The following is a 15860-nucleotide window of genomic DNA, read 5'->3' as shown; positions in this document are numbered from 1 at the left end:
AACGCTTTATATGGTCTGTGGTCGTATAAAACATTGATATAAAGAAGCAAGAAATGAATCAGCTCAGATTTTATTTGCATCATCATTCAATTGAATTTAAGTTCCTAATCATCTCCATTACGTTGGACTAATCTACATGAATATAATGTTTTTTTTTCCCCCAAAGGGGGCGGGGCGTCCAGGTCACTTGATCCTGAATGTATGTATTTAATTAGTCACCTCAAAGCAATAAAACAAGTCAAAATGAAAAATAAGAAAAAAAGAGATGTCTTCAACTACCAATTATGTCTTGAGTATAATATTACAAAGGTATTTTTTTTTCATCAATGAACAGGGCTTTACATCGCACTTCTCTATATCACTTTGTCATTTCACTGAAACAAATAAACATTCAACACAGAGCACAACAACCTACAAGAAAACAAAAATCAGTGTTCTCTGCTGCCAATAAAACGCAGAGGACAAAAAAAAAAAGGCAAACCCAAACTGTACATGCGAAGTTAGCACTGTTAGCGTAGCACCATCAGGAATCAAAAGTCCCCAACAAACAAGCAGTGAGGTAAAGGTGTGGACCGCATCAGGCCTGTCCGTCATACGTGTGTGTGTGTGTGTGTGTGTGTGTGTGTGTGTAACTGCACAACACGCAGAGAACAGATGCAGCACAGTGACGTGTGGCCAACCACCGCGAAACTAACAGTGATTCAAACAACACCAAAACATGAACTTTCAGTGGAGCGTTACATCGTAACACCTGAACAATACTGTCAATGTTTTCAAAGAAAGATTAATATAAAGAAATCAAAAGTACAGCTATGACCATCATGCAAACTAATGGTTCATGTCTCACTGAGATTAAAAGGACCACAGCGTGTTTTTTGCTGTTACAAATCATGTTAGAAAAGTTCTTACTGTGATTATAGCAGAAAATACCGGAAAACATTCATTACTGCTTTAATCTTCCGATTCATTTCTTGATTAATGGCTAAATGGTTTGTTTGATGAAACATCCGGACACTGCACATCATACAAAAGCTGCCAATGTCTTGTTTTTGTCCAACTAACGGTTCAACATCAAAAAACATTTATGTTTACAATTATTCTGAAGAATACTTAGTCCTAATAGTTTATTACTAAAAAACTAACTGTTTCCATCAAGTTTAAGGCTTGCAGCTTTGTTTTAAGTTGTTGGGGATGAAGAAAGGCTTCTGAATGCTTATTATATTCAATAATAGTATTGATTATGGTCCAGATTTCAATCCTTTTTTTTCTTAATTTCTACACTTGTTCTCCAATTCTTGGGATTTCTTTTTTTTAATATATATATTTTATTTAATTGTTTCTTTTTCATTCATTATTTATTTGTGTATTTCTCATTCATTGTTTTTTTTTACATTCCTACAGTTCTCCCTCTTCATTGGGGCTTTTTCTCACATTGTTACTAAAACATAATTATTACTGTATCTATAGTCAAAGTAACTTTTAATTTGTATCTTGTTCTCACAGCGAGAACCTGAGGAAGATACGTCTTGATCTTTGTCTCATGAAAGGATAGTAAAAGGTCTTAAACGTTGGTTCTCAAACAAAACAGGATTAGGATTCACTGTGAAATATGTTTGCCCTTTTTTTGTTTTATAGTGATACAACTTTGTGAAGGGAGGAAATGTGCAAAATCATCAGTATGATCCTTTTACTGCAAGTTTACTACGTCTCGTTTAAGTCAGACCTCTGCAGTCTTGTCCTTATTACAGTATTATTGAAGACACTCAAGTTGAAATATTAATACTCACAATTGTTTGCTCTCAAAGAAGTACGCAGAACATATTTTTTTTTGGTATAAATAGCAAGATCTTAAAGAAGATCAAACGTTAGCACCGATGCAAAAATCAGTGAGGTAATGTTTCGGGCAAAATCACCGGACCACCACAGTGAGATGAATGTCATTTCAATACAAATGTACAAAAACAGATTTTAAAAAATGGCTAATAAAAAATTCACCACAGCTAATGATGAATATGATTAGATCAGACCTAAAATCACTGGTAGGATTATGCGATAAAACAAAAAAAATACAGATCACACGCACATATTTCCTATTCGTACGTTAAAAACAAGATAAAAAAGTTACTACAGATGTTTAACAGTAGATCAGTGATGAGGTAGAGACCTGCGGCCTGAACCACGAAGCAAGTTCAACGGCTCTCTTTGGCTTCACTGATGTTGTAGAAATATTAGAAACAACGTCCAAATGTGAAGACGTTTTGTCCAATGATTAAAAAAAACAACACAACAACTATGGATTGATTGAGTTAAAATAAGTTAAAGTAAACTTCCTGCTGCCACCGCTGAGATTAATCATAATTATTCATTTTAACAGTCGTGGTAGTCAAAGTGCTTCTAACGGTCTATAAAACGTCTCCATTGCAACTTTATTGATCGTTGCACATTCAGCGGTTGATGTCAGGATCCCGAAGGAACGACTCAGCTTAACTCACCGGATTGGTCAGTAATGGAGCTGATCTTACCCCGAAAAAAAAAGGAAAGAACCAGCTTTGTGGTACTGGAAAACCTGAAATTGAGCCCAAAGATCTCCGGTTAACCGTCTGCTCTCGCTTCGTGATTCAGGCCAATGTTCGGAGCAAAAGTATTGTTTGATCACAGCACCATCGTTTATCACAGGGAACCTGGGGAGGAGGAGAAAAAAATAACTGAAAAGTGTCAGTGCCTGCTGGTGATGAGTAAACACTACGAGTCAAAACAGTAAATTCTACAGGAAATTTCCTAACATGTTATAAAAAAGACTTGAGTTTGAAGGGGGTAGTGATGCAGGGCGTGGGGGGGGGGGGGGGGGGGGGTTGAAGGCAGAAGGTTTACCGCAGTTTGTTCTGCTCACGGCTCGCTATTCACATTCAAAGTAATCCTTCAGCGGGGCGAAGAGGTGCCGGATGACCGGGACGCTCCAGGAGCGACCCAGCACCCTCTGCCTCTGCGAGCGGCCCATGTTGTTCACGTCTGTGTAGTGTTTGGGGAAGCCGAAGATCCTGAAAGATTTTCAGATTGAAAATGTTACAAGAAGAAGAAAAAAAAAAAAATCGACTCGTCGAATATGTGCTCCAAGGTCACAACAACCCCCGAAGCGGCCTACGAGGAAGATATTTTCCTTACTGTTCCATCTCGGTGCACCACAGGTAGTCCTCTTTGCCGTTCATGGTGACGGGGAGCGGACCCATCTTCCCCTGCCGTATCGAGTTGGACTTTGTTGTGATGGTGCGGACTTTCTCGAACTGCAGGAAGAGACGACGTATCCGAATCAGGGTGTTTCTACTTACATTGAGGACATTTTAAGACCTTTAACCTTTTGGAAACCGTGCGCGAAAATCCTCCCGCAGCCATTTTAAGTCCCAGCATGCTTGATTCAGATAATCTTTTGGCATAAAATATGTAACATTTTTCCATTTTTGAGTCGAACAACACTTTCCTTACAGGACAAGACTTTGTTTAATTGTGATTTTTGTTGCATATTCCGATTCTTTAGGTCCCAATCTTTCCAAAACGGTGTCTTATTGACCGCTTGAGGAGGCATTTTTTGGGGAATCTGTCTCACATCATGCTGGATGTTAATAAAATATCTTTTAAAAGTGTTTTTTTTTTTTGCAGATATGCATTTTTTTCCCCAAGACTTTGCTGAACAAATACATACAATAAACACAAGTATTGGAATTAATTGATGACTCAAACACAGGGAAAAAGGAGGTCGGGAGACAAAATTGGTTCCACACTTTTCAACGTGTTAATACCTCACAGAGTGCAACTGAAGACCTTCAGGTACCCTGGTTATATATGGCTCCTTCAACAACAGAATAACTATAATCGTCAGGTGATCATCTATCTTTCACACTGTAAATAAATAAACTAAATGCTTTTACCAGTGCCTTGCGTCCGCCTTCCAAACAATCCTGGAGGCCCACTTTGTCATCGAGAGACGTGGCGAGAGGTCTGAAGAGGAACGCAGACGGGCTTGTAAACTGAACATTCATGCATGAAGAAAGGACGCGTGATCGTGTATTATTATGTACCTGTTCATGCCAGGGAGGTTTCCCCAAAAGTAGCGTGCTCTGTGAGCAGGGCTAACTTTCACCGCATCGATCAAAATTGGGTTACACTGAGAGAGAAAAATGTAAGAAAGAATAAATCTTGATGACTGTTTTTCTGCCATGGGGCTCGAGAGGAAACGTTCACCATCCAAAGTAATCACCTCAAGGAATCTGCAGATATCTGATTTATCGTGGGCGCTCATGAAAACCACGTTCTCAAACAGCCAGAAGAAGGGACGGTCGTCGCCCTCCTTGGGCTTCAGCATGGTCAGAAGACGGTAGAACTCGAAAAAGAGTCTTCCAGTGCCTTCTGCAGGACGAACAGAGAGAGAAGACACGTTGTGTAAAGGATGCTGAAACATGGACGTGCCCCAGGATCTCACCAGTAACTACTTGTTAACTATGGAAACCCAATTCCGGACCAAAGAATTTTTTTTGTGCCTTTTTTTAAGTCGAGGAAAAAAAAGGCAAAAAAAAAAAAAAAAAGTCGATATATTTTTTTTGATTTTTTTTATTGTCCTAACTTCTTTTTCTTTTTTTTGGTGCTAATTATTATTATTTTTTTTTTTTTGGTCCTAATTTTTCAATTTTTTTGTGGCGAAAATGGGCTTCCATAGTTAACAGCTACCAAAAGTTTCACAGAAGTTTGAAAGCCGCGTACCAAACAACCCTTTCCGGAGAGGGTTGACGCACGACAAGTCGTTACACGGACTGCCTCCAATCAGGAGATCAAACGGACCCCATTCAGCCACCTGCAACCACAGAGTTCACCGTGAGTTCACGTTGCTTGTGTGTTGTCTTTTTGGCCGCGGGCGTCGCTCCGGCTCGCACTCACGTGTTTCCTCGTGATGGTGCGAACGTCGTTGACGTATTCGATCTTTCCCTCGTGCTTGATCATCCCCACCGCGATCGAATCGTCGCAGATCTCCGAAGCGATGTAGCGCTCGATCTTGAAGCCGAGGTCTTTGAGCACCAGGTAGCCTGTCGGGATGCAGTTAAAACGGGTTAATCGTGAGGAGGAAAACACACACTTTGTTCAATGTTAACTCCTTTAGAGCTGTAGTTTTGATTTGTGTAACTGTCTGACTTGAAGAGGACTTTGTCTAACAAACAAGATTGACACACAACTCGATAACTAACCCGTCGCAAGGCCGTCAAAAAGCGAGAGCACCCTGATTGGTCGACGCTGGTCAGCAGGGATGGAGGGGTAAACTCTGTGAGGCTCCTGTGAGAAGAAAAACAAACAGTACTTTGAGTCCCACTGCAGCAAGTAGTCAACCTTTTGGAAACAGTATGTGAAAATCCTTCCTGCGGCCATTTTAAGTCCCAGCATGCCCCATTCAGACAATCTTTTGGCATAAAATACGTAATTTTTCCATTTTTGAACCAAGCGACCCAGTTTTTTGACTGAAACTCCTTCCTAACAGGCCAAAACTTTGTTTTATTGTGATTTTTGTTGCAGATTTTGATTCTTTAGGTCCTAATCTTTCCAAAAAGGTGTCTTATTGACGCCCCAGGAGGCATTTTTGGGGAATCTGGCTCACATCATGCTGGATGTTCATAGTTACGATCAAAATATCTTTTAAAAGTGATTTTTTTTTTTTTTTAACGGATACATTTTTGGTCGAAGACTTTGCTAAATAAATACATCCAATAAACACACGCATTGGAAATAATTTGGGGTTAAATTACAGCATCCAGCAAGAGACAGTTGTAATGTAGCTAAAACGTGTTAAATCAGCTGTACATTTATTATTGTGTTTGTGTAAAAGTGTGACTTTTAACATGATTATTGACTTTATTAATATGATGAATCATAACTGGACAAGGACAACTACCTAAACGTGTCACTAGATGTTGTGTTTTTTCCCTTCAATTAGTTGATTCATTATTTCGGCATAAAATGAAATGGCAACTATTTTTTAGAATCAACTAAATTGTCATTTATTAAACAATCACACCCGATGTTTGCTATAAATTTTAAGCCTGAACATTTCTTGTTTTTTGGGCTGTTGGTTGACATTAAAAAAAAAGTCTCCTTGGACTCTGACACTGTGATTGTCTTTAGTCACTGTTTTATGATGCAGTGTTTTATGAACCAACATTTGAACTAGAAATGCAAAGAGAATAACGTGCGGTACGTACGAAGGCCAGGGCGCTGTTGTTGGCAAAGAAGTCCTGAACTTTGACGCTCCAGTCCGGTCTGAGTTTGAGGTTTCCGTCGCACTGCGACGGCTTGCACATGTAGCAGCTCCACGGATCGATTTCTTTCAGCTTGTCGAAGGTTCCCGGGCCCACCAGGATTTCCATGCAGTCCTTACAGAAACACCTGTTACAGACAGAGAACAGAATATTATAACCGTGCAGACAAAAAAGACCATACCAAAAAAGCATTGAACGCAACCAAACCAAACAAAAAGCCTAGAAGAACAGTAGAAAACAAACAAATGTATAAAATATACAAACAAAATCATGGAAACAAGATAACTGCAGAATTGATCACAAAAACTTAAAAAGCAATTCTATAAAAATGAGTTTTAAGAAGTGATTTAAAATACATTATTAAGGTTATTAGGTTATCAATAAGTGATTCTGCAGCCTTATTTACATCATAAACAAGCTAATTGGTCTCCTAATTCGGCTCTGAGGTTTCATTAAAACAAAAGAAAAAGCATCGTCGTGGTATCTGTGTCGAATTCAAGATCTCTATAATTTTACAATAAGGCCGGGCATAATTTATTAATTCAGTTTTGTGTATCATGGTCTGAAATATTCAATCAAATCCAAGGTGTTATACGGTTACAGTGATGACCAATCGTCATGAATATGACACCTGGACAGTGCTTACCTGCAGCAGCTGGCGTTGCCACACAGAATGACCTCGGTGCCGGCGCAGCACACCGTGCAGTACGACTGGTAGCCGTCTTCATCGTAGCGATACAGCGTCTCCGAGAAGTTCCCCTGCAAGCGGTGACACGCGGTGGATGTGCAGCATTTGTTTGATTGTTAATAGCGGTTTGAGATTCAGACGGTGAGACGTTCACTGACTGGGCTGGAAAGGAGGAAAGCAGGACTAGATACAGTAGAGCCAGATAGGTAGATGATGAGATTACCTTGCATTTCAGACAAAGACCACCTTCAAACAACGGGTGCTGCACTTCAATCTCGCGGGATCCACAAGACAGACAGAAATCTGAAATCTGTTTGCCTTTTTCTTTGACCATTTCTCTTATTGCTTCTGTAAAATAAAATATTGAACACGAATCAGATATACGGACCGGTAACGAGGACGTAGCATGACTCTGAATCTAGAAGGTGATTTTACTTTGGTAAAAAAAGAGTTTGTGGCCATATTTGTGGATCAAATGTGGACAAAAATAACACGTACCCCTGTTGTAGATGATCATGGGTGCTGCGCTCGCCTTATTTTTTAAAATATATTTCCTCTTTGCTGGAGGCGGGTTGTCAGACATCGTGGAGTCAGATGTAGAAGAATCCTGATGTGAAGCCGAATCTTGAAGACAAAGAGAAGATGTCATGTTTTGAGATTTAAAAAGCTTCAACGGGAAAAATTAGTTCAAGAAGAAAAACATCTACAAACAACTCATTTGGGGTTTATTGCTAAAATCTTAATACATACAGTCTACTCTCTGCGGCGTTCTGTACATCCAGTCATTAATAAGTAAGTAAATGTTTATGAATGTTCACGTACCAAGAGGTGCAAATTGTTCAGGTCCGGACGGCAGAAATCCTTCAAAAGCCCAGTCCTGCATCATCTTCAGCTCTTTTTCTTTGTTTCCTTGCGCCTCAGCAAAAGACTTCCCACAGCGCTCACTCGCCAACTGAAGAGTGCAAACACTTCCTGAGTCAGCACATTCAACACATGTAACTTCAGAAATGTTTGCAAAAGAGACGGTGTTACTATCGAGAGAGCAAAATGGCCGCTCGGCTGTTTGAAAACGGATTATGGTTTTTAATAATCCATTTCCACAAGCTGTTTTAATAAGTGTTCAGTTCGGTCCTTTTGGATGCAATTATATTGATTGCATCCAATATAAAGTACAAAATAGATAAATAGACTCTGCAGCAAACATATTTGTCTCCTCTGATGGTTGTTGCTTGTCTGATGAAGCTGAAATGACCTTTTAACAGAGATAATAAGAGTGAGATAAGAAATAATCAATATAAAAACATTTGAAATAGATGGAAACGTTTTAGAGATTCAAATACTAAAATAATAAATCTTGGTTTCTTACCTCAAGGATCTGGAAGATGGCTTCCTTGTAGACGGGCAAGCTGGCAAAGGAATTTTTGCAGAAGCACTTAGTGAAGTTCCTAAACGCCACCAGACCCTCCGTGTAGATCTGGAAAAGAAAGCGATGATGATGATGATGATGTTAAACTCGGACTCAACAACGTGTGGAGGTGTTTGCCGATGCTCGAGCACATCAACCGCACTTCGTACCTCTGAGAACATCCCGTCTCCGAACCACTCCACCCTGCGCATCCCCGGGGGAGACGACTTTGTTTTCCAGGGCATCACCATCCCGGGCCACCAGGAGAAGCCTTTCACTTTCCCCCACACCAGCTCCCCGGTTTGGAACCCTTTGCCATCCTGCAGATGTCCAAAAAAATATGACGTTATGTTTGATCGGCAACCGTATTGTGGGCTTTTCTCTTGCAACTGTTGTGTTACCTGGTAGGCCTGTTTCCGTCGTCCTCTCGGTGTGGATTTGTTGCGCGGCGACGTCTCTTCTGCCTGAGAGTCAAACACATTTAAAACAGAGTCAAACATTTTACCCTAAGACGCCCACTTTAATGCGTCGTGGTCTTTTTTAGAGGGTGCCGGTGGTCTTCAGGAGAAGAAAGCAGATCAACACTTTCTGCCACATAGATGTGGTATCACCTGAAAGCTGGAAACTTGAATTTGAGGAGTGTGTGAAATAAGCCAGAAAATGCCATAAGCCAGAAAGTGCAAAAAGGGCTTGGAACAGAATCATAGAAGTATAAGATGAACATCCAATGTTGTGAAATATAAATCGTTGCAACAATTTTTGTGTTGAACGTTACAAATCCCATCAAAATACCACATTGCGACACCAAGGCCTCGAGGAACACCGGCGACAAAAAGTAATGCTGTGATTTGGTTGATTTTGGGGTTTGCATTGTTTGGCAATTGGATGGCGAGCTTCTCAGATATTCAGGTATCTTGAGTTGAGGTCAAGGGACGCCTTCACAAATTGCCGTGCCAGTTGTCCTTCACCAACATCGTTGCTTAACTTTGAAGCGTTGTCCAGCCCCCCGGCTGGATTCATCAAGTCGTCTAGTTTCATATGATACCAGCACCTTCACTTGCTTCAAAACCTGAGGCAGCTACAGCCTCCGAAAGATCCTGACTGCAGCACTTGATGGGAAAGAAGTTCAAAATTTACCACCAAATAACGACATAATTGTTTTTGAAGGAGGAGAAGTGGAGGAAAGAAGCAAAGCGGCCCTTCGTCATTGTTAAGATATGAACTGCTTTCGTTCACAGCGGCGTCCCTGTACTGAAACATAACGAGTAATCAAACTGATGAAATGCAATATCAAACAAGAAAACCTCGTTTGACAGCTGTGCTTTCATTTGATGTTAAATGTAACATAAAATAAAACAATGAATGCATCTATATGTGTATTTTAAGGCTACCTGAGGTGTTTTAGATCTCTATTGAGGACTCAGATTGGACCAAATGCTAGCAAGCGTAGTAATGAAGAAAGCCGATGCTCATGTCAGCAGGCAGAGAGGACAGGCCCAGGGGTATTCTGGTAGTACACTTGAATACACCTACCACCTCATCTTGGGACTCCGGACACTTTTTGCTGTCCTTATCAACACCTTCGGGGGTGGACCGGGCGCTCGCACCAGCCTGAAACACTGTACGGGCCTGTGGCTTCTGGCGCAAGCTGTTCTCCCGGCCATAACCTCCCCTAACATCCATCTGAGAGACAACACACTCCCATTACACACTCAAATACCATGCACATGCAACACACACACACACACACACTTTCGTATAGGGGCAGTCTGCCCTTGATAAAGGATCAATGAAGACCATGAAGGAGGTAAGTAAAGGGCAAAAGGACGCTTAGTGTAAGAGGGAAAAAAAACGCCAAATGTGCAAAAAATGTGCAAACATACATGTTTCTGTGTTGTCCTTGTGTTAGTGCAGTTGTGAGTGTATAGCTGAAGGTGAGATATGGTGAAATAATGAATTTTTCATGAGAGATCCGGCTTTTATAACCCTTTATAACCCGTTTTCTGAAAATCTGTTACCTTTTTCCACATCGTGCCCTTCTCTCCAGCTGTAACGGCATTTTCTTTGGAATGGAAATAGAAAGTATTTTAGTATGTTTTCGTGTTGAGACCGTTTCAAAACATATATCAAAGATTACAGAATCCCGAACCTGATGCTCATTACAAAAGAAACTTGTGAGAACGCTACCGTGGGTTTTCCTTTACTTACGAGGTATCTTTGTAAGGCGAACTTCACAATGCTTCACTGCCACATTGAGGCCATTCAGCTCTAGAAAATCAGATATAAGTGTTAACGACGTGGGAGATCGGCTGCACTTACGTCTTAGTAAACTTCTGCTTCGACACATAACCTGTGCATCATGCGAACCGTTATCCTGCTTTCATGAGAGGTGGATTGTTTATCGCATTGTTGAATCAAGTTAGATGTGAAGTTCTTCACTTGATGGATCATCGTTCATCTTACCTTCAGTGCGAACTGTGGAGGTTTTCTTGCTGGCGTGGTCGGAGAGAACGCTGTCGGACGTGAGGTCCGACTCGCTCTCTGGTAAGGCCTCATTCTCAGAAAACATTGCAGCGTCTTTATTCTCCAGGGCCTGTGACAGGAAATACAGAACAAGTGCAGCGAATTAATTAGATTAAAGTGGTGAAAACTAAACACAAACACAGATACGGCTCCTCCGTTTTACACACCTGAGTAAAAACCTGCTGAGCCTCTCGGGGAGGACATGGAAGACACAACAGTGTCAGGACGAGCTTTCTGAAGATTGACGTCGGATTGAGGTCCTTCAGAACGCTGGCCCAGTGTTTTTCCAATGAAACCACTTTGGAGTCGTCTTTCGCTCCGTCCTCCGCTTGCTGATAGTCGAGGAATTCACTCGCGAGCCGCCTGACCTCCTCGGGGGAGGCGCAGATTTCCAGCTTGGTCCCGAGCTCCTCTGCCACTTTCCCAGCCACCTTCCCTCTGCTCTGGGGCTTCAGCAGCTGGGCTATGCTACGTAGCGCCTCGTCACTTAGAGGCAGCTCCTTTGCGATGCAACCCGTGAGTGCAATGTAGAAAGACAGCGCCTCCTCTTTTAGGAGCGGCAGCGCATCTGTAGCCTCGGACTCGTTCAGGAAGTCTTCCACAGCTTTCCCACCCAGACTGAGTTCGGGGCTCGACAGGTAGAACCTCCTGTTTTTAAGGATTTGGGCATCCTGTTCTTTGAGGAAGCGAGCAGCAGCATATGGTTGAAGGAAGTAGGAGGTGTAGGTGCACAGCAGGCTACTGCTCTGTTCTAGGATTTGCAGCAAATCACCTCGGGCGGCTCCCTCCTCTGTCTGCAGATGCCTCTGGAAGCTGTGCAGAGGCTTTAAGGCCTGCTCCAGGAACATAAACGTCGCCCTGACTTTAGGATCCTGCAGCCTGGAGCAGATTAAATTGGCTTTTGTATCGTTCTCGCCGCAAGACTGGAAGTAAATGAGGAGATCTGTCCATAGCTCCAACATTTTTGTGACCAACAGGCAGAACGTAAGGCAGCTGGTGAGGGGATGAAATGATGGAGTATCCGCGCTGATTTCGTAGCCAAAAAGAGCCTTGAGGTGGCCATTCTTGGTAGCGCGGGAGGAGTAGTGAGCGTGGATATCTACCATTAACTCCTGAGTCTGATTGGAGAGCTCCTTAATCCCAGCATGGCAAGCAGCATCAGCGACGGCGTAAAGCCCTCCTAAGGCTACGATGCTTGGGTTCAGTTCCCTGAGTCGTGAGCATATCTGCTTCGAGGCCGCGCCGTTACCCTCAGAATAAACAGCGGCGAGATTATCTGTGCGTAACCCGAATTTCTTCAAGGTCTTCACCACTGCCGCTGCCGTTTGATCTCCTGCGCCGGCCGTTGACTGAAGAGCATCCAGAAATCGGATGCGGTGCCTGGAGGTTTCGACATCAAAAAAGCCAACGAGGACCACGGAGACAGTGTCATCCTTTCCCAGTGAACACCCTCCGTAAATGTAGACACAGTACGGAGTGTGCTGGCAAACAGACGCGATGTCGTCGGGATACTGCGATCCCAGTTTATCGCGTGCGAGAAGTCGAGAATCATCCGCACCTTTGGCGGGGCCGGCGTGGCAGTGCTTGTGAATAAACCGGACGGCCGCGTCGCTGCAGGGCAGCGGCTCGGAGCGACTGCTTTTCAGGTCGACGCCGGTGTGAATTCGAACCCATTTCGCGTGTTTGTTTGTTTCCGTGTGCCGCCTGAGTTCGACAAGGCCTTTGGTGCATGTCTTCAGGTTTTTGTTGCAGAAGCGGCAGAAGGTGTATTCCTCTCCAAGAGCGCTGTGGTCGGCCCAGTCAAAGCTAGCCTTCCACTTTTCAGTGAAGGGGAAAGCGTTCGTCTTTACGGTGCCCGCCTCCTCCGGTTCGGAATTTAATTTAGATCCGTCTGAGAAAGTAAGAGGGGAAAAACATGTTAGGGCACAATTACTCTGAATCTGATGTAATACTATTCATTATTTATTATTATTATTATTATTATAGTGATAAAAGATGTTAATTTACCTGCAAGCAATTTCTGAGGTACCACAATAGGGCTGATATCCTGGCTGTCCCGAGCTTTCACAGGGTCGTATCCCTCATTTTTCACATTTTCCAGGTAGAAAGCTTTGAACCACTTTATGACCTCAAAGTTAATTTTGGAATTCCCTTTAATGAGCTCCTCAACTGGAATAACCTAAACCAAGACAAAGAAGACATGACAACATGTTGAATATTACGAGAGAGCGCATGTGTCTAACTAAAAAGATTGATAGAAAACTTTATTAATCCCCAGTGGGGAAACTCATTTGTCACCATAGACAACAGCAGACTCATACAGACAACGACAGACAAAGTTCACAGTGCACAACAGACAAAAAACACATTACAAGAACAAACGCCAGTAAATACCATATGAAACAAGACACATAACTGAAAAAGTGCATACCTTTGTGATGCCGCTCTTACTGAAGGCCTCGTGCAGGAGACTGAAGTTGTGCTTACAGTCATCCTCACCTTGTGCATCAAGCTTCACCTTGGTCATGTCAACGGAGCCGGGAATAACCCAGTCCATGATCTGACAGTGACATGCACCTGTGGGATCACACACAACACGCATGAAGACAGTTCAGAAAGTGTTGTCTATGCAAATGAAGGGAAGTACACACTTTTTTTCCCAATAGTAGTGAGGAACACAACATGGGCCCTCAGCTGTTTCCTATAGCTGCTTCACAATAAATGTCTCAAAAAACATGTGAAAACAGCAGCATGAGATTGCAATACGTCTGTAAACTAACAACATATCACGGAAATAGGATTGATTTATAAAAATATGTATACAGACAAAAGTGTGAAATTGTACTTCAACACAAAAAGATTTAGCCACAAGTTACAAAAGCACTGCTGTACGGATGTTTTGTTATACATCGTCTCATGCTGATGATTCACCTGAACCCATCTCCCGCACATCTTTGAAGTTTGTCTTCAGCAGGTTGTTGATCCAGGTCAGCAGAGTGAAGCGGCTGGTTTTATCAGTGATGGACTCTGGAGACACAACCACCGCACTTGCCATCTTGCTTCTCTCTAAGAAAAAAACGTTATAGTCGTCATAGTTATATCATCTTCATGTCTATCATTTATTTTACAAATCTACACAAAACATAAAATCACAACATTTATATGTTTACTGTTGGGACGCTCTGGTTTACGAGGTGGAGCTGATGCTCCACTAATGGCAGCGTTGATGATTCAATTCTGATTATTGCTGCTAAAAGTGTCTGTTAAGGTCTCCATGTTTGGTTTTATCTTACACAAGAGCTCGGTGATATGGCCAAAATATTTTGTGAAATAATAAGATATATCATGTTTTTTGATAATTCAATAAATAAATGGTTTATATGAAAAAACACATGGTTTTAAATACATTTGTGTGAATTAAATACATGACAAATTTAGTATTTGCTTGTTACTATCCATTTACAGACTGTATGTTATCATATTAAATAATTGCCTTGCATTTGAATCACCACACCCACCTCCATTCATCTCCCACAACTCCTTCTTAAACTCCTTTTAGGGAATAAGATGAGATAACACTGCATATATCCAGAGTTTAACGGCTGTGGGCAATACAAAGAGGGGAGGTAGCAATAAGAAAGAATCATAATATGTTGTTTTGTATTGCATTTACATGTTTAGTAAGACCAGGGTTGCTTAAGTGCCACGATTGTGGAAGCATTAAGGAGCTCAAAGAGAAAACTACCCTTTTCATATTTTTGCCAACGGTATTATTTGTAATATTACTATTTACTTCATGTTTAAAGGCTCCGTGACCCATCACCACCATCATTAATCAACCATATCATTCATAAAATCCTGACATACATGCTCTGAATTGTTTTTGTGACGCATACTCTTCCAAATATTAGACATGTAATGTTCATATTGTTGTTCAACCTAAAAACATGGCTGTCAGTAAAGCCAAAGCTGGTGTTGACTCCTACCCCATGGCAGGCTTCCAGGGGTGGGGTAGTGGTGAGACTGGGTCAGTGGGTGGTTCTAATCCCTTATTGTCTAACTGTGGAGGACAAAGACTGGGTGCTTTCAATCAAATACTCTTCACATTTACGTCTGATGGTTTGTATCTGACGTTTTCATCGAGTTGATCTGAAGCGTGGTACTAACAGGATACTTGAGCCACGCTGCTGCTGTTTCTCCTCCCCTTCCTCCTCAATCTATAGACGCCGTAAACGAAATCTCGCGTTGTCCATTTTTTTTTTTTTTTTTTTGCCGCGAACGTCCCCCAGTGTGTAACTTTCACTGACAAGGAAGCTTCAGCTTTTAACACAATATCCTCCTGTTCCTTTACTTGCAGCGGGGGGAAAACAACAAACACAACGCACCAAAAGTTATTACCACGCCGACCGGCATGTTTATTGCTATTGTCAGTGTTTGTCTGCAACAGTTCACATTATACATGCATGGTGCAGATGCTGCTGCCTGGCTTTTACATCGGGGCAGGGGTCTGATCGCTGTAACGTTGCGTTTGAGCAAGTAGCTGAAAGTGATACATCTTAACAGCCGGAGACAAAGTAGTAACAACTGAGTATCCGCGCATGAGCACGTTATTGCAGCAACCGGCACGATTAAACTAAGTACAAGACAAATTGCATTATTTATTATTAGTAAGTACAAAAAAACACCTCGGCTCCCGATCCGATATATTATCGCCGTGGGTTTTGATCAGTCGGTCTTTGTGTTGAGAGCCTGCAGAAGGTTGGATTTGCAACAAACCAGGACAATACGAACTGTAACAGGGCCCTTGGCATATTCCTCTGCAAACCGCCTCTATATGAGGAAGTCTCAGTAGAATATACTCGGCTGGCTGTGCATATTGGCAATAGTGAGCTCGCGGTAGCTTACCTCGCTGGGTCCCTTATTGAAATAGATGTGTCTCCTTACTATTAGC

The 15860-nt window shown here is 42.1% G+C and overlaps 1 protein-coding gene across 1 annotated transcript; it reads right to left on the bottom strand.

The window, feature by feature from the left end:
- Nucleotides 1–610: 610 nt before the first annotated feature.
- On the bottom strand, nucleotides 611–15860 carry dnmt3ba (DNA (cytosine-5-)-methyltransferase 3 beta, duplicate a). The gene is made up of 26 exons (XM_068597256.1): nucleotides 15815–15860; nucleotides 13841–13975; nucleotides 13341–13486; nucleotides 12917–13088; nucleotides 11077–12800; nucleotides 10850–10979; nucleotides 10595–10654; nucleotides 10405–10448; nucleotides 9920–10069; nucleotides 8788–8850; nucleotides 8557–8706; nucleotides 8348–8455; nucleotides 7804–7933; nucleotides 7480–7605; nucleotides 7205–7329; nucleotides 6940–7052; nucleotides 6237–6420; nucleotides 5232–5316; nucleotides 4927–5072; nucleotides 4753–4843; nucleotides 4253–4401; nucleotides 4074–4159; nucleotides 3924–3993; nucleotides 3163–3281; nucleotides 2872–3038; nucleotides 611–2681 (listed from the first exon to the last, which is right to left on the bottom strand). The coding sequence occupies exons 2-25, from the start codon at nucleotides 13962–13964 to the stop codon at nucleotides 2897–2899; spliced, it is 4437 nt and encodes a 1478-aa protein (XP_068453357.1). The 5' UTR covers nucleotides 13965–13975; nucleotides 15815–15860; the 3' UTR covers nucleotides 611–2681; nucleotides 2872–2896.

Source organism: Clinocottus analis, unplaced genomic scaffold (assembly GCF_023055335.1).
Source record: "Clinocottus analis isolate CAN_PGR_092001 unplaced genomic scaffold, fCliAna1.0.p SCAF_4, whole genome shotgun sequence".
In the NCBI taxonomy this organism is placed as follows: Eukaryota; Metazoa; Chordata; class Actinopteri; order Perciformes; family Cottidae; genus Clinocottus; species Clinocottus analis.
The sequence above is the reverse complement of the archived record's forward strand: the minus strand, read 5'-3'. Positions and strand labels throughout refer to the sequence as shown.